Genomic DNA, 14,538 nt, shown 5'->3' on the forward strand with positions numbered 1-14,538 from the left:
ATTACCCATTAGGGAAATGCCAATCAAAACCACAGAGATACCACTGCATACCCTCTAGGATGGCTGCAATCAAAAAGACAAACAATAACAGGGTTGGTTAGGAAGTGGAGAAATTGGAACCCTCAGACGTTGCTGGAGGGAGTCTAAAATGTCAAAACTTCCTCGAAACCAGTCTGAAAAGTTCTCAGAAAGTTAAACACCGAGTTGCCCTATGACCCAGCGCTTCTCCTTCTATCTGTGTGCCTGAAGGAGGCAGGCAGGTAGGAGTAGGGTATGTTCACATGGAATTTGCTCACAGTTGTTCCTGCAGCATGATTCACAAGAGCCCAAAAGTGGAAACAACCCAACTGTCCATCAGCCAATGAATGAATAAACAAAATGTGATCTATGCATACAATGAAATATTATTTAGCAATAAAAAAGAATGAAGTGCTGATGCATGCTACAACATAGGTGAACACTGAAAACATACTAAGTGAAAGAAGTCAGACACAAAACACCAGGTATTATGTGCTTCCATTGGTATGAAATGCCCACAAAAGGTAAATCCATAAAGATATAAGATAGATTAGTGGTTGCTAGAAGTCGGGGATGGGGAAAATGGGGTTAATGATATGGAGTCTCTTTCTGCACTGATAAAAATGGCTTGGAATTAGATAGTGAAGATGGTTACACAACCTTGTGAATACATTGAAAACCACGGAACTTTATACTTTAAAAGGGTGAATTTTACAGTATGTGAACTATATCTCATTCAAAAAGAACAAAAACCCTGGGGTTGGATCCAGGCCCTTGCAGAGAGACGGCTTCTATTCTCTGAGCCTTGGTTCCTCATGTGGCAGAGGGTGGCTCAAGTTGCACTGGGCTGAGACCCGTTGCCAGTGTGGCTTGTTCCTATCACTGTGGCCTCTGCCTGGTCCTAATCTGACCACAGCAGCAGGTAGGGAGCAGCTGGACTCTAGTGTCAGGCCTGAGCACAACCTTGCTGCGGAGTCTCAGTTTCCTCATCTGAGAAATGGGAATAATAATAGCAGCCCCTTAAAGTATTAAAGGAGGAGATGATGAGATTGTGAATGTAAAATACAGGACACAGTAAGGCAGGTAGTGGTATTGTTATTACTGCGGAGGTGGTTGTCACTGTGGCCAAGAGGCCCTGGATTCTTTTATTTCTTCCTCCTCGCCCCTCTCTCTCTGTCCCAGGATGTCCCACCTGCTTCCCAGTCTCCTTGTTTGGCCCCAGCGGTGGTCTGGACTCAGCTGCAAACACCTGGCCTCCTGGGGGGGCTCTGGACAAACTCCCAAAGGCCCCAGACTTGCCGGTCACTGCCCCAGGCCCTCGGGGAACCGTGCTCGTCTTCCTCCCAGCTCCTGGGACAAGCTTCCCCCAGCCAAGAAGAAGGACGGCGTGATGCCGCCCAGGAGGCTCTGGGACAGGGCCCATAGCTTGTCACAAAACAGGAGAGTGGCCCTCCCAGCCCCACGAGGGGCCCTCTCTGGGGCACCCCGCCACCTCTTCTGAAAAGAGGAAGCTGGTCAGGGATGGGACTTTCTTTTCACGTCTCAGGGGAAGCAAAGCCCAGACACTCTACTTCTAGGAATTTGTCCACCAGAAGCGTCCCCCTGTGAGCGTGCTGAAGGAAGGTTATTTGGGCATTTTTATGTAAAAGACTGGGAAAACCCAAGATGTCCACTCGTAGGGGACTGGCTACGTGCATCATGGCGCCTCCCGGGGAAGACTGCCTGGCCGTTAGCAAGGACCGGGCCGAGCTAGATGTCCAAGATGCATGTTAGGTGAAAAAAGCAAAATGTAAAACAGTCTCTTTGTATTTATATGTGCTGTCCATCCCCCTCCCCCCCTCCTTCTTTCCTTCCTTTTCATTTATTGTAATGAACGCAGTTACAGATGTGCTTGGGTAGGTGCAGATTGTTTCTGAAGTGACAAGAGGTCATTAAGCCTGATGGCCTGCGAGGAAGGGAAATAAAATGTGGGGCGGGGGTGGGGGGGTGGCAGGGGTGTCCCAGAGGTGGGAGAATTGGTTTTCGGTCCACGCCCTTTGTGCTGCGTGAATTCCGAATTTTATCTCTTTTGCGTAGGTCCCCTGCACATGGAACACAGCGTGGTGGCAAGTTCTGCACACCTGCCCCGCTCACTGCCCTGAGCCTCCTGAGAGGCAGCGCACGCAACGACCGTTTGCGTCTTCCCAGAAACGGTTCACTCCTGCAAGCACACGTGGACATGTCATCGTGTATTTTTTATTGTGGTAAAATATACGCAACCAAAAATTGACCATTTTTTTCTATTTTTAAGCGTGCAGTTCTGCGGCATTAAGTACATCCACATTGTCTCGTAGCCAGAACCACAGTCCGCCTCCAGAACTTCGTCTTCCCAGACTGAAACTGTGTCCCCAGCGCACGATAACTCTCCATTTCCCCTTTCCTACCTCCGCCCCCGGCAACCACTGCTCTGCCCTGTCCCTGTGAATTTGACTGCTCTAGGGACCTCATGTAAGTGGACTCGTACCGTGTTTGTCCTTCTGGGCCTGGCGTGTCTCCCTGGGCGGAACGCCTCCAAGGCTCAGCCACGTTGCAGCATGTGTCAGGACGCCCTTGTTTTGAAGGCTGAGTAATGTTCCACTGTGTGGAGAGACCGCATTTTCTTTGTCCATTCATCCGTTCATGGACATTTGGGTTGTCTCTGCCTTTATGTATTTTTTAATAAACAAAAATTAATTTAAACAAAAGAAGGAAGGTTGGGGAAAGAGGATTAGATCTGAGAGCTTTTCTGTGCATTGCAGAGGGGACAGAGGGCAGGGCAGCAGAAGCCGCCGACAGGAGGAGAGAAAACGTCGGCACTGCCCCCCGCATCGCCGGTGATTCCCCACCCTCAGCCCCCAGGGGATCTCCCCTTTCCTTTCTTCGGAAACGGGTCCCCTGTGCCCTGCATGGGCACCCGGGGCTCCTTGAACGCCGTGCCCGCCTCTCCTCCAGCTCCCGGAAGGCTGAGGGCACTGGGGGAGCTGAGGCCGCTGCGTGCAGGTGTGACCTCCCCGCCTTCCAGGCCAGGGACAGGGGTGACGGGGAGGGCGGCTGCTGCAGAGGCTAGGCCGGCAGCAAGGGCCTGGGGCCCTGCCAACGCCCCAGGGACTCAGGGGCTCTCCAGGGGGGAGCCCCAAGCCCACCCATGGAAGGGCCCCCCAGGTAAGAAAACCCCAGGTTCGGATGAAGAGCCACTACGCTAATTCTCTGTCACTCACAATCCTACAATGACAGCTCATTGCTCACAAGATGACTTCCACATTTAAAAATTATTTCTCCTTTTCTCTCCAAGTTGTTTTTTTTTTTTTATTTTGAGACAGAGTCTCGCTCTGTTGCCCGGGCTAGGGTGAGTGCCATGGCGTCAGCCTAGCTCACAGCAACCTCAAACTCCTGGGCTCAAGCGATCCTCCTGCCTCAGCCTCCCAAGTAGCTGGGACTACAGGCATGCGCCACCACGCCCGGCTAATATTTTCTATATATGTTTAGTTGTCCAGCTAATTTCTTTCTATTTTTAGTAGAGACGGGGTCTCGCTCTTGCTCAGGCTGGTCTGGAACTCCTGACCTCAAACGATCCTCCCACCTCAGCCTCCCAGAGTGCTAGGATTACAGGTGTGAGCCACCGTGCCTGGCCCTCTCCAAGTTTTTATTATGACACATTTTAAATATTCAGGAAAGTTGTTACAGTAGTTCAATGATTAGCAGTATTTCCACCACTGAGCTGTGACAATTGTTCCGTTTCATTTTGCCATATTGCTTTCTCTCCTTTTCTCTCTCTGGGAGATACACACAAGCACGCACATATACACACACATCTATATATACACATACACATATATATGCATACATACTACATACACATCCATAAATATATTCTTACACACATTTCTCCCCCTGAACTATTGGGTTTTGTTTGTTTGTTAGTTTTATTTTGCTTTTTGAGACAGGGTCTCGTTTTGCTGCCCAGGCTGTAGTGCAATGACACAATCATAGCTCACTGTAGCCTCAAACTCCTGGACTCAAGCGATCCTCCTGCCTCAGCCTCCAGAGTAGCTAGGAGAACAGGGGCATGCCACCATGCTTGGCATATTCACAGGTTTTGGGGGTTAGGACATGGACATTTGGGGGGACCATTAGTCTCCCTCCCACGGGGCCAAATACATGTTTGCTGAATGAATCAATGAACGGACGAGTCCCTTTACCAACGGAGTCCTGAGTCCTGAGTTCCAGGCCTGGCTAAGCCACTGCGTGACTGTGTAAACCTGGGCAAGTCCCCTCTCTCTGAGCCTGGGTTCCTCCCTCCTTAGATGTGTTCTGAGCACCCAGCCGGCCCTCAGAGGGCACTGAGAATGCCACGGAAAAACGAAAGGAGACCCCAGCCCCCCAAGAGCTTAGAGTCTGGCTTCTGCGGAGGGGCCGGAGAGAGAGAAAACCTGCCACAGTCTGCCCAGGGCCACATTCCAGGTCCCTCAGAGAGTTTGAAGTCCTGAAGGGGTGTGCTTACCAAGGAGGTGACATTTCAAACGGCTCTTGACGCATGAGTAGGAGTTTATGCGGTAGAGGAGTGGAAAGTGACATTCAAGGCCAGGACAGGCCGCAGACCTCTTTGAGGAACTGTGAGCAGTGTGGTGTGAGCAGGGGAGACAGACCACGGGGGGTGGGTCTGTCTGGAAAGGTGGCCTCGAAGGCCACGGTCAGGTGCCTGGGCTCTGCCCTCGGGTCAACGGGGAGCCACAGCAGGGTTTTGAAGCAGGAGAGAGCATGTGCAGCTCTGAGTCTGGGCCACTCGCTCTGACTACTGCCGTGCGGGGAGGGGATTGGGGTGGCTGGCATCCGAGCCTGTGGAAGAGGTGGCTTGGGCCGGGCAGGGACAGCGGGGTTGGAGAGAAGGGGACAGATCCGAGAGAGATTCAGGAGTAGAATCACTGGGACATGGGAGAGACTGAGAAGGGGGAGGGCGAGGAGGGGCCCAGCAGCAGCGGGGAAGGAAGTGGGTGAATAAACCATGAATTGGCCCCAGCTGGGGTCTTGCGAGGAGCCCCGGAAGAGGCTGGTGACAGGGCAGAGAGATCAGCCCAGCGGGTTCGCGGGCATCTGTCCCTTTGAAGAGAGATCACTGGTGCTGGTCGCCAGGATGCAAGACGGGCCTCAGTGCCAGGCCGGGGCTTGTCCATGTGGACATCCACTGAGGTCCGTAGGGAGGCTGTGAAACCATCTCCCCCGTTTCCACATGGGGAAACCAAGTCCCAGAGACCTCGGGTGACGTGGCCAAAGCCACACAGCGAGTAGACCCCAGGGAGCAGGGGCCTCCAAGAGGGGGATTTTGCTAGTCTCTCGAGAGCCACAGGGGAGGACACGGTGGGGGGGCCCCTCTGAGTGGTTCCCCCACCAAAGAGAATTTCTCCAGTTTGGAGGAAGTGGGAGTTCTCCTTTTGTGATGTGAATGTCAGAGATTCTGGGCTCCCCAGTGACTAAGAGGTGTGTGAGGCTTGTGGGTGGAGGGAATACTTAAATACAGGTCTTCCTGTCCTCCCGAGCCTGAAGACACCTGGGCTGGGACACACAGGACGGAGCATGGCCAGCCTGCGGACCCCGCTCCTGGTGGCCCTTGTCCTCCTTGCGGTGGCACTGCAAGCAACTGAGGCAGGTGAGGCAGGGGAGTGGGAGAGGCCAGGGCTGGACACTGAGGTGTCTTCCTCATGTCGTGGAAGAGCAACTGGACTGAGAGCAGAAGATCCCAGTCTGCGGTCAGCTCTGGTGGCCTTGGCCTGGTCTCAGTGCTTCTCTGGGGCTCGGTTTACACATCTGTTCAATGGGTAGACTTGAAGGCTTAGAGTCTAGGATCTGTCTCGGCTGGGTTAGAGGGTTGCAGTGTCTCCGCCCCAGAGAACTCAAGCACAGGGGATGGATGAGGTACCCCAAAGGGCAGGCCTGAGTCGGGGAGGTAGAGTCTGGGTTAGGGATCCTCCCCTGGAAATCTGGGCTTGCCCTCCCCCTATCCACCTTTGCTCCAAACCCGTCCTCAACATTGGGTTCCTGACTCCTCACCCCACTGTGAACTTCTGCTCTGTGTTGGGAAGAGGAGTGAGCACTGGAGTGGAAGTCAGGCGGCTACGAGCAATAATTGCTCCGAGTTCCATGTATTAGAGGCCCCTGTAAGTCGATATTATTACTAAGCGCTTGGTCAGAGTAGGAAATTGGGCCTCAGGAATGTTAAATGATTTGGCCAGGGTGGCCCAGTGATGTGGGGCAGAGCAGGATTCAAACCCAGATCTCTAAGCCTTGGTCCTGACTGTGCCACATTCTTGCTGCGTGACCCTGGGCAAGTGCCTCTCCCTCTCTGGGCTGCAGCCTCGCCAGTGCACAGCAAAGGGGGTCAGAGTAGATGCCAGCGGAAGCAGACCGCCCCTAGGTTCACGCTACGGACCACCGGGCAGCTTGTCAGAATGCACGGGGGATGCAGCAAGCCCGGGGTGGGCCCGGTGGCTCTGACACGCTCCCAGGCCATGCCGAGGGTGCTGGTCCTCGGACCTCACCTTGAGTAGCGCCGAGTCCCGTCTAGGTGCTGAGGGTCGTTGATGCTCAGTCGTTCTGAATCCCCATCACTGGAGCTGATCGTCCAGGAGCGTACACATTGGGCCCCTCGTGGCTTTTCAGAGCCCCAGTGTAGGGTCCTTGTGGGCCCAGAATCTTCCGGTCACCGTCCTTCCGCATGAGGACACAGGAGCCACATCTCTTCCCTGGAGCCTGGAGGAGCCCAGGGTCAGGGGCTGGGGTCGCGGGCAACCTCTCTGTGCTCCAATTATGAATTCTCTGGGCACCCCCTGCCCCCAGGCCCCTACGGCGCCAACGTGGAGGACAGCGTCTGCTGCCGGGACTACCTCCAACGGCCCCTGCCCCTGCGTATGGTGAAATATTTCTACTGGACCTCGGACTCCTGCCGGAGACCTGGCGTGGTGTGAGTAGGGAGCTGGGGCCACAGGGCCTTGCAGGGCTTGGCAGGTGTGGCCTGGCATGGCCCAGGTGCAGGTGGGTGGGACTGACCCAGGGATGAGGGGAATGCGGCTGGGTTTCTGGGTGCCAGCGGGAGGGCTTGGCTAGAAGATCAATGGCTCGGCCCGGGCTCGAGTGTACCAAGAACAAAAATAATGTGATCATTCAACAAATAATGTGATCATTATCAGACACCTACTCTGTGCCAGGCAGCATGCCGGCCTGTGAGAATGCAGAGCTGAATGGACAGGGTGCCACCCAGCGTGGGCACGGCGGGGCAGGCAGTCCATGGCCGTCAGGGTATGGGGTCTAGTATAGGATACGGGCAGCAGGCCTGGTGCCACTGCGTCAGCAAAGATGCTCGGACCGGAAGCATCTGGGACCCTCCCCAGACCCCTGGGCGTCCGGTGAGGCAGCCCATTTTGACTGGAAGAACATTAAGAGCTGAAAGTTACAGAGTGCTTCCGGCGTGCCAGGCACTTTCTGATCATTACCTGTGCTAATTCTCACAACAGTCCTTCGAGGAGGTTCATTTACTCCCCTTGTGTAGACAGAGAAACAGGCATAGCAGGGAAAGTGACTTGCTCAAGGTCGCCCAGGCTGGAACCACGACTCACTCCCGGGTCCTTGTTCAGGGCTTTCTCCTGAGTCTCCTGTTCTCTTTGCTTCTTTCTCTTGCTGTTTTTTTTCTTCCTTTCCCCTGGCCTGGGGCCCGCACCTGTGCCTGGCTGGGGGCCAGAACCTGTCCTCTCTGTGGCAGCCCCCCTGGCTGCTTCTCCAACTCCTCCGAGCCTGCTGCCCACCAGATGACACACCGGGGAGTTTGGATTTGGGGACCCATGACCACCCTTGGGGCTGTGTCTTCTTCTCATCTTCTTCCGTGTAGCTGACTACATCCCTGAGATGCAGGTGATGACAAAGAAGGCTGAAGCAGGAGCCCTCCCAGGGTTCTTGTCGCTCTAACGCCGAGCCTTGGTTTCCCCAGCAGGATAGTGGAGTCATAACCTTTATTTACTTGCATGTATCAAACACATAGAGGGGGCCTGGCCCTGCTGCAGGCACTTCGTTAATACCAACTCATTTGATCCCTGAAACATTCTGTTACGATCCCCTTTGCACAGAGGAGGAAATGGGCGCGGAGAGGTTAAGGGGTCTCTTGGCCGTCACGAGGCACCGTTATAGTAAGTGGACGGAACCCATTCTCTGTCCCCTGCAGCCAGAGGGGCCGCACTCTGGCACAGGATAAATGCTCACTGAAAGCACACGTGTGATCATCGGATTTTGAGCCAGAAGGGACTCAAGAAAGAATGTGGCTTGGAAAATGGGGGGATGGAGGCTCAGGGAGGAGCGGAGTGTTGCCCAGTGACCACAGTGGGGGGGGGGGCACGCTGCCCACGTGGCTGAGATCAGCACTGCTGTTTTCTGTGTCCCTCGTGTTTGTTGGTCAGGAGGCGAGGGAGCCGGGAGCTCCCGGGCCCTGTGGACAGGCTCTGGAGAGTCCAGAGGGAGTCCCTGGGTGGGGCATGGCTGTGACCACCCACCAGCCCTGAGCCCACCCTTGCCAACAGCAGTCACGTGCCCAGGACCTGGTCTGGTGTTTTCTGCAGCTGGGTGAGGGTGGGAGCCTTAGCCCACAGCTTGCCGCGTGGTCTTGGGCCCGTGCCCACCCCCCGTCTCTGTGCTTCAGCCCTCGCAGACCAGTCTGGAGGGGGACACGCTCCCAAGGTCCCCTGAGAGTCTGGGTTCACAGCAGGCACAGCCCAGTCCAATCTCACCAGCTCTGGTCCTTGGGCAGTTTGCTTCATCTCTCTGGGCCTCAGTTTTCTTAGCTATAAAATGGGTAGAATGATAGGGCCTCATAGGGTTGTTGTAAGGATTTATTAAGAAAATCAATGTAAAATGTTCAGGCCAGCTTCTGGCATAATTATAGAGCACCTACTATGTGCTGTGGCACTTAGAAGTGTATAGTTTTCTGAACACGTCAGTGTATATTAATTTGTCACATCTTCATCAAAATCCTGTGAGATTGGGCAATGATTATCACCCCCATTTTACAGATGTGGCAATTGAGAGGCCCAGAGAAGTTAAGCAACTTGCTAACAACTGGCAGAGCTAGAATTTGAACCCAGATAGGCTGGCTCCAAAGTCTACACCCTTGGCCATTTTCTTTCTCAAGGCAACGTCAGCAATATTATAAAACCCTTGGGGATTCTATTCCATGGTCTGACCTGGCACTCAAGTCTGGTACTGAGAGTTCTGGAAGTCCTTGCTGCTCATCTCCTTCTTGAGAAATATGCTTTGCATACAGCAGATGGCTCATAAATTTTGAATGACTTTGTATAGTAGGTGACTCATAAATGCTGAGCTGTACATACATTAGGTGGCTCATAAATGCTAAGCTCGCAGGGGGTTGTGGCATCCTTGCTGCGTGTGGATGCTGCTGCATCTTCTCCCTGGTGTCTCCTCCTTGCAGCTTGCTAACCACCAAGAACCGGGAGATCTGTACCGACCCCAGGGTGCCCTGGGTGAAGAAGATTCTCAGGAGGCTGGAACAATGAGGAGGGGCCCTGCTCTGATGACCGTGGCCTTGGCTCCTCCAGGAAGCCTCATGGAGCCCCACCTCCCTGCCATTACAGCTGCTCCTAACAGAAGCCTGCGCCAACGACTCTGCCTGCCTTCCTGATCTTCATCCCTGAAGCTGTCACCCTCAGTCAGGCCCCCACACTGTCACTCCTAACTCCCCTCCGACCCTTCCAACCCATCCTCTGCCCCCTGTAGCCACAGGGTCCACATTCCGGTCAGTCACTCCCTTGCCCAATATCCTTCCATGGCTCCCCACTTCCCTAAGCTGAGGTCAGAGCTCCTGGGCCTGGCACCCCAGCCCTCCACATTTGGGTCCCATCGCTATCTCCAGCCTTGTCCCCTTCCCGGCATGCATATTGGGCTCCAGCTCCCTGTTCTCCAAACCCACGCCCTACATTTGCCTGAGATGCTGCTGACACCCAGAATGTCCCTCCCACTGCCAGCACGTGGGGAACCTCACCAGCCCTCCAGGGCATTGCTCAGTCCAAGCAGTCAGTGATGGAGTTTCTAGTTTTAGACTTGGCCTGGCCCTCTGGCCCCCTGAACAGCCTTAGTCACAGTCTGCCCGGATTCTTGTGACTTGGGAGCTTGTCCTCTAGACCCGTTAGTTGGACCAAGGTTCCCATCTGAGTTGCTCTGGTCTCTGGGCCTCCAGCATAGAGCAGGGGAGCTGGTTCAGAACCAGAGCCGGCAAGTGGCTGCGGGCTGAATCCATACAATCAAGGTCCTTCTCCTCTACTTGCCCACAGAAGGCACTTACATGTCAGCTCAGAGACTCAAGGTCCTATCAAGGGGCAGCTGGGTCAATGGTGAAGCCACAAATCTGCCCAGATTCCCCTTTCTTCCCCATTTGACCTATGCCTTGGGTCTCTCTACCTTTCTTTCTTCCCTCGGGCTTTTGGTGGTCCTCCCACTCCAACACCCAGGCCAGGCCCCTTCTGCACACTCCTGCCCACCACTCCCCCCAGCTCCTTCCCTACATAGCTGATAAGCTAATCTGGCCCTGGCATGAGTGAATGACCACCCCAGTTGGTGTTGACAGCTCTAGTTCTGTTTGCATATGAAAACTGAGTAAACACTTAAGAGGCCAAATGGATCAATGGAAGCATTTTAGCAACTGTTGGGGGGCCGTGGGGAGATCCTGGTCCTGGGGGACAGCTGGCGGTGGGGGAGTAGCCTGTGTGCTGTGGGGGGGTGCAGTTATGTGAAGGAATCTGGGTGGAGACTGTTCACAGGTGGTTGGGGCCACGTCAAAGACAGGCATGCCTCCCTGGGGACAGCAGTGTCCCAGGTAAAGAAACAAACTGAACATGTGCTTTCTGCTTTCTGAGGGAGCCTGGCGTAGCTCAGGTTGGAGCTGTGTGGCCCCGAAGAGACCATGTCACCTCTCTGAGCCTCACCTGACAAATGAGAATGAGAACGTCCACCTTCCAGGCTTGCTCCAGGGTCAGGTGGAAAGTGTAGGGAATCACACTTTGCCAAGGCATACTGCTCAGTGTCTTCCAGGGCCTGTGTCTCTCCTGGAGTCCAGGGTCGCCTGCCTGCCACAGGCACTGGAAGTGCTCACCAGTCTACTGCCCATGAATGGGGCCCTCAAGGGTCCTGGGATCTCTGTCCCCTCCTGTCCTGCCCTTGCCCCTCAGGGCTTCTAGAAAATAAATCCTTTAAAGTAGTGTCTGCTTTGGTTCCTTGGCATTTTCTGTCCCTGAGAGATGGGGCAGGGGTCACTATGGTCCCCTCTCTCTCCCAGTGGGGAAGCTTTGACGTTGAAATAGGAGGTGGTCTGCCCAAGGTCACTTTGTGCATGGTAGGAAGCCAGGACTGCACACAAGAACCTGGGAGGTAGCCGCACAGGTGCTAACAGGGAAAGGCAGACTTTTGTCCCAGAGTTTCCACCCTGGGGCCAGCTGGCAGGAGGATTTGATGAACTCATTCAGTCCCAAGGTCTAGAGGTTTCAGCAGCATATTCATTCAATAACCCAACTGTAGCCCTCCCCTTTCAAAGACACACCGTGGAGAAAAGGAGAGAGTTAGCCAGGAAGAGGTGCTCATCCCTTCCACCCACGTGGCCAGCGGAATGTAGTCACAGCACATGGCCACCCTGACTGCAACGGATGCTGGGAAACATGGCAGCCCTGACTGCAAGGGATGCTGGGAAACCTAGCCGCCCTCACTGCAAGGGATGCTGGGAAACATAGCCACGCTGTGTGTCCAGGACAAAGAGGACGTGGGCATGGGGGCACCTGGTGCTGAACTCCCTCGGCTCCTCAATTCCCTATGGGCTCAGCCCACTCTCCTGGAGTTCCTGGACACAGCTCCCTCTGCCAAGATGACAACAAAGGACCCTGGGACCTCCCGGTGTCTTCATTATTTCCTGTCCATTCCATGGACATAGTGTCACCAGTGGCTTTTGTTCCTCTTTATCTCTTGATCTGCCAGTGGAATTTCCAGGGCAGTAGCTCCAGACACGCAGAGCCCTGGACTGGGGCCAGGAAGAAGCACAGGGAAGGACTAACTACGGTTTCATAAAACCAGCCATGTTTGGGAAATTGGAGAACCTCTTGCAGTCTGGATTGTCAAAGTCTGGCGGCTCTGTCTGTCTCACGGGTGAGGGGCGGGGCTGGCCTGGAGGGAACAGGCGCACGGAGTCAGAGACGGAGGGACTCCCCCGGCTGGGTATCCGGAGCAGGTTGCCCTGTCCCTCGGAGCCTCAGTTTCTCTCCGCCTGTGAACAAGGGGTAACAAAGCACATGGCAGTGCGTGTGGTTGTGAGAATCTGATGAGATAGGAAGGTACAGACAACCCAATAACGAAACGGGCAAAGGACTTGGGTAGGCATTTCTCAAAAGAGATATTCAAATGGCGAATAAGCATATGAAAACATGCTCAGCCTCACTGATTATTGGAGAAATGCAAATCCAAACCACAATGAGATAGCACTTCACACCCATTAGGGTGGCTATTCTAGAGATATATATATATACATAAAGAAAAAAATATTTATGTGCAGAAAATATATAGAAATTAATAAGCACTGTTGAAGACCTGGAGAAATTGGAACCCTGTGCATTGCTGGTGGGAATATGAAATTGTTGCAGCTGCCATGAAAAATGGTATGGGAGCTCCTCAAAAAATTAAACAGAATGAACATATGATCCAGCAATTCCACTGCTGGGTATATACACAAAAGAGTTGAAAGCAGGGTTTCAAACCGATATGCGTACACCCACGTTCATAGCAATATGCTTCACAATAGCCAAAAGGTGGAAACAACCCGAGTATCCATAAGGAGACGGATGGATGAACAAAATGCGGTACACAAGGTCTGTCCGGAAGGTATCCAGCCATAGTTAATACAACGAGAACGGTTGGGGGGACATCAAAACGTCACCTGACAGCCAAGGAGAGTGGAGTGGGACGCACATGCGTGAACAATGACGACATCACTGTCCTAGTCCGTGGGGCGCTAGATGCCGTGGAGTGAGCGTGTGTACTGCGTGGCTGTCGCATTCAAAATGACTGAGCGAGCAGAGCAACGATTCTGCATCCAATTTTGCTTTAAGCCTGAACATTCTTTAGCAGAAACTATTCGGATGATTCGGAAGGCTTTCGGGACGATGCAGTGAGCGCAGAACAAATACAAGTGTGGCGCAGAGGCTCCAAAGATGGTCAAGAATCTGTTGAAAGTGATCCACGTTCTGGAAGGCCTGCAACAAGCAGAACACCTGAGAATGTTGAACGAGCACGGGCTGCAAGCGGCAAAGATCAGCGACCGACAATTTGAGAACTAGAAGCTCATCTGGGGATTCCAAGAACTACCGTGCCCAAGATTTTGACGCAGGATCTTGGCATGAAATGTTATTGTGGCAAAATGAGTTCCGTGGCTTCTGCTACCAGAGCAGAAGGAACATTGTGCTGCATTTGCTAATGACTTGCTTCAACCCGCCACCAATGAACCAGATTTCCTCCAGGTCACAACTGGAGATGAATCAGGTGTCTACGGTTATGATCTGGAAATGAAGGCCCAGTTATCCCAATGGAAGTCACCTGGTTTTCCACGGCTGAAGAAGGCGCGGCAAAGTCGCAGCAAGATCAAGACCACGTTAACTGTGTTTTTTGATTGGGAAGGTGCTGTCCATCACAACAAACAATTAATATGTTCTTCGTCGGTTGAGAGATGCAACTCGACCAAAACAGCCGCAGCTGTGGGCAACTGCTGATTGGCAGCTTCACCATGACAACGTGCCCGCCCGTGCGTCGGGTCTACTGTGGAGTTTTTGGCGAAACATCAAATCGCCTAGGTGACTCAGCCTTGCTACGGCCCAGATTTGGAGCCCTGTGACTTCTGGCTTTTCCCAAAACTAAAATCACCTTTGAAAGAGAAGAGATTTCAGACAGTTGATGAAATTCAGGAAAATATAATACAATGAGGCAGCTGATGGTGATTCCAACAGAGGATTTTGAAGGGTGTTTTTTTTTTTTTTGTTTGTTTGTTTGTTTTTTTTTGTTGAGACAGAGTCTCACTTTGTTGCCCAGGCTAGAGTGAGTGCCGTGGCGTCAGCTTAGCTCACAGCAACCTCAGACTCCTCGGCTTAAGCGATCCTACTGCCTCAGCCTCCCGAGTAGCTGGGACTACAGGCATGCGCCACTATGCCCGGCTAATTTTTTCTATATAGATTTTTAGTTGTCCATATAATGTCGTTCTATTTTTAGTAGAGACGGGGTCTCGCTCAGGCTGGTCTCGAACTCCTGACCTTGAGCAATCCACCCGCCTCGGCCTCCCAGAGTGCTAGGATTACAGGCGTGAGCCACCGCGCCCGGCCTGAAGGGTGTTTTGAGCAGTGGAAGGGAGCTGGGAGAACTGTGTGAGGTCCCAAGATGCCTGCTTTGAAGGGGACTGAGTTGTGACTGTCCTATGTACAATGTTTC

At 53.4% G+C, this 14,538-nt stretch overlaps 1 protein-coding gene across 1 annotated transcript; it reads left to right on the top strand.

Annotated features, from left to right (window-relative positions):
• The first annotated feature begins 5,035 nt into the window (after positions 1-5,035).
• On the top strand, positions 5,036-9,584 carry CCL22 (C-C motif chemokine ligand 22). Its single transcript, XM_069456550.1, has 3 exons — positions 5,036-5,680; positions 6,868-6,991; positions 9,500-9,584. Exons 1-3 carry the CDS (start codon positions 5,608-5,610, stop codon positions 9,582-9,584), a joined length of 282 nt encoding a protein of 93 aa, XP_069312651.1. The 5' UTR covers positions 5,036-5,607.
• Positions 9,585-14,538: the final 4,954 nt, after the last annotated feature.

This window comes from Eulemur rufifrons, chromosome 23 (genome assembly GCF_041146395.1).
Source record: "Eulemur rufifrons isolate Redbay chromosome 23, OSU_ERuf_1, whole genome shotgun sequence".
Lineage (NCBI taxonomy): Eukaryota > Metazoa > Chordata > Mammalia > Primates > Lemuridae > Eulemur > Eulemur rufifrons.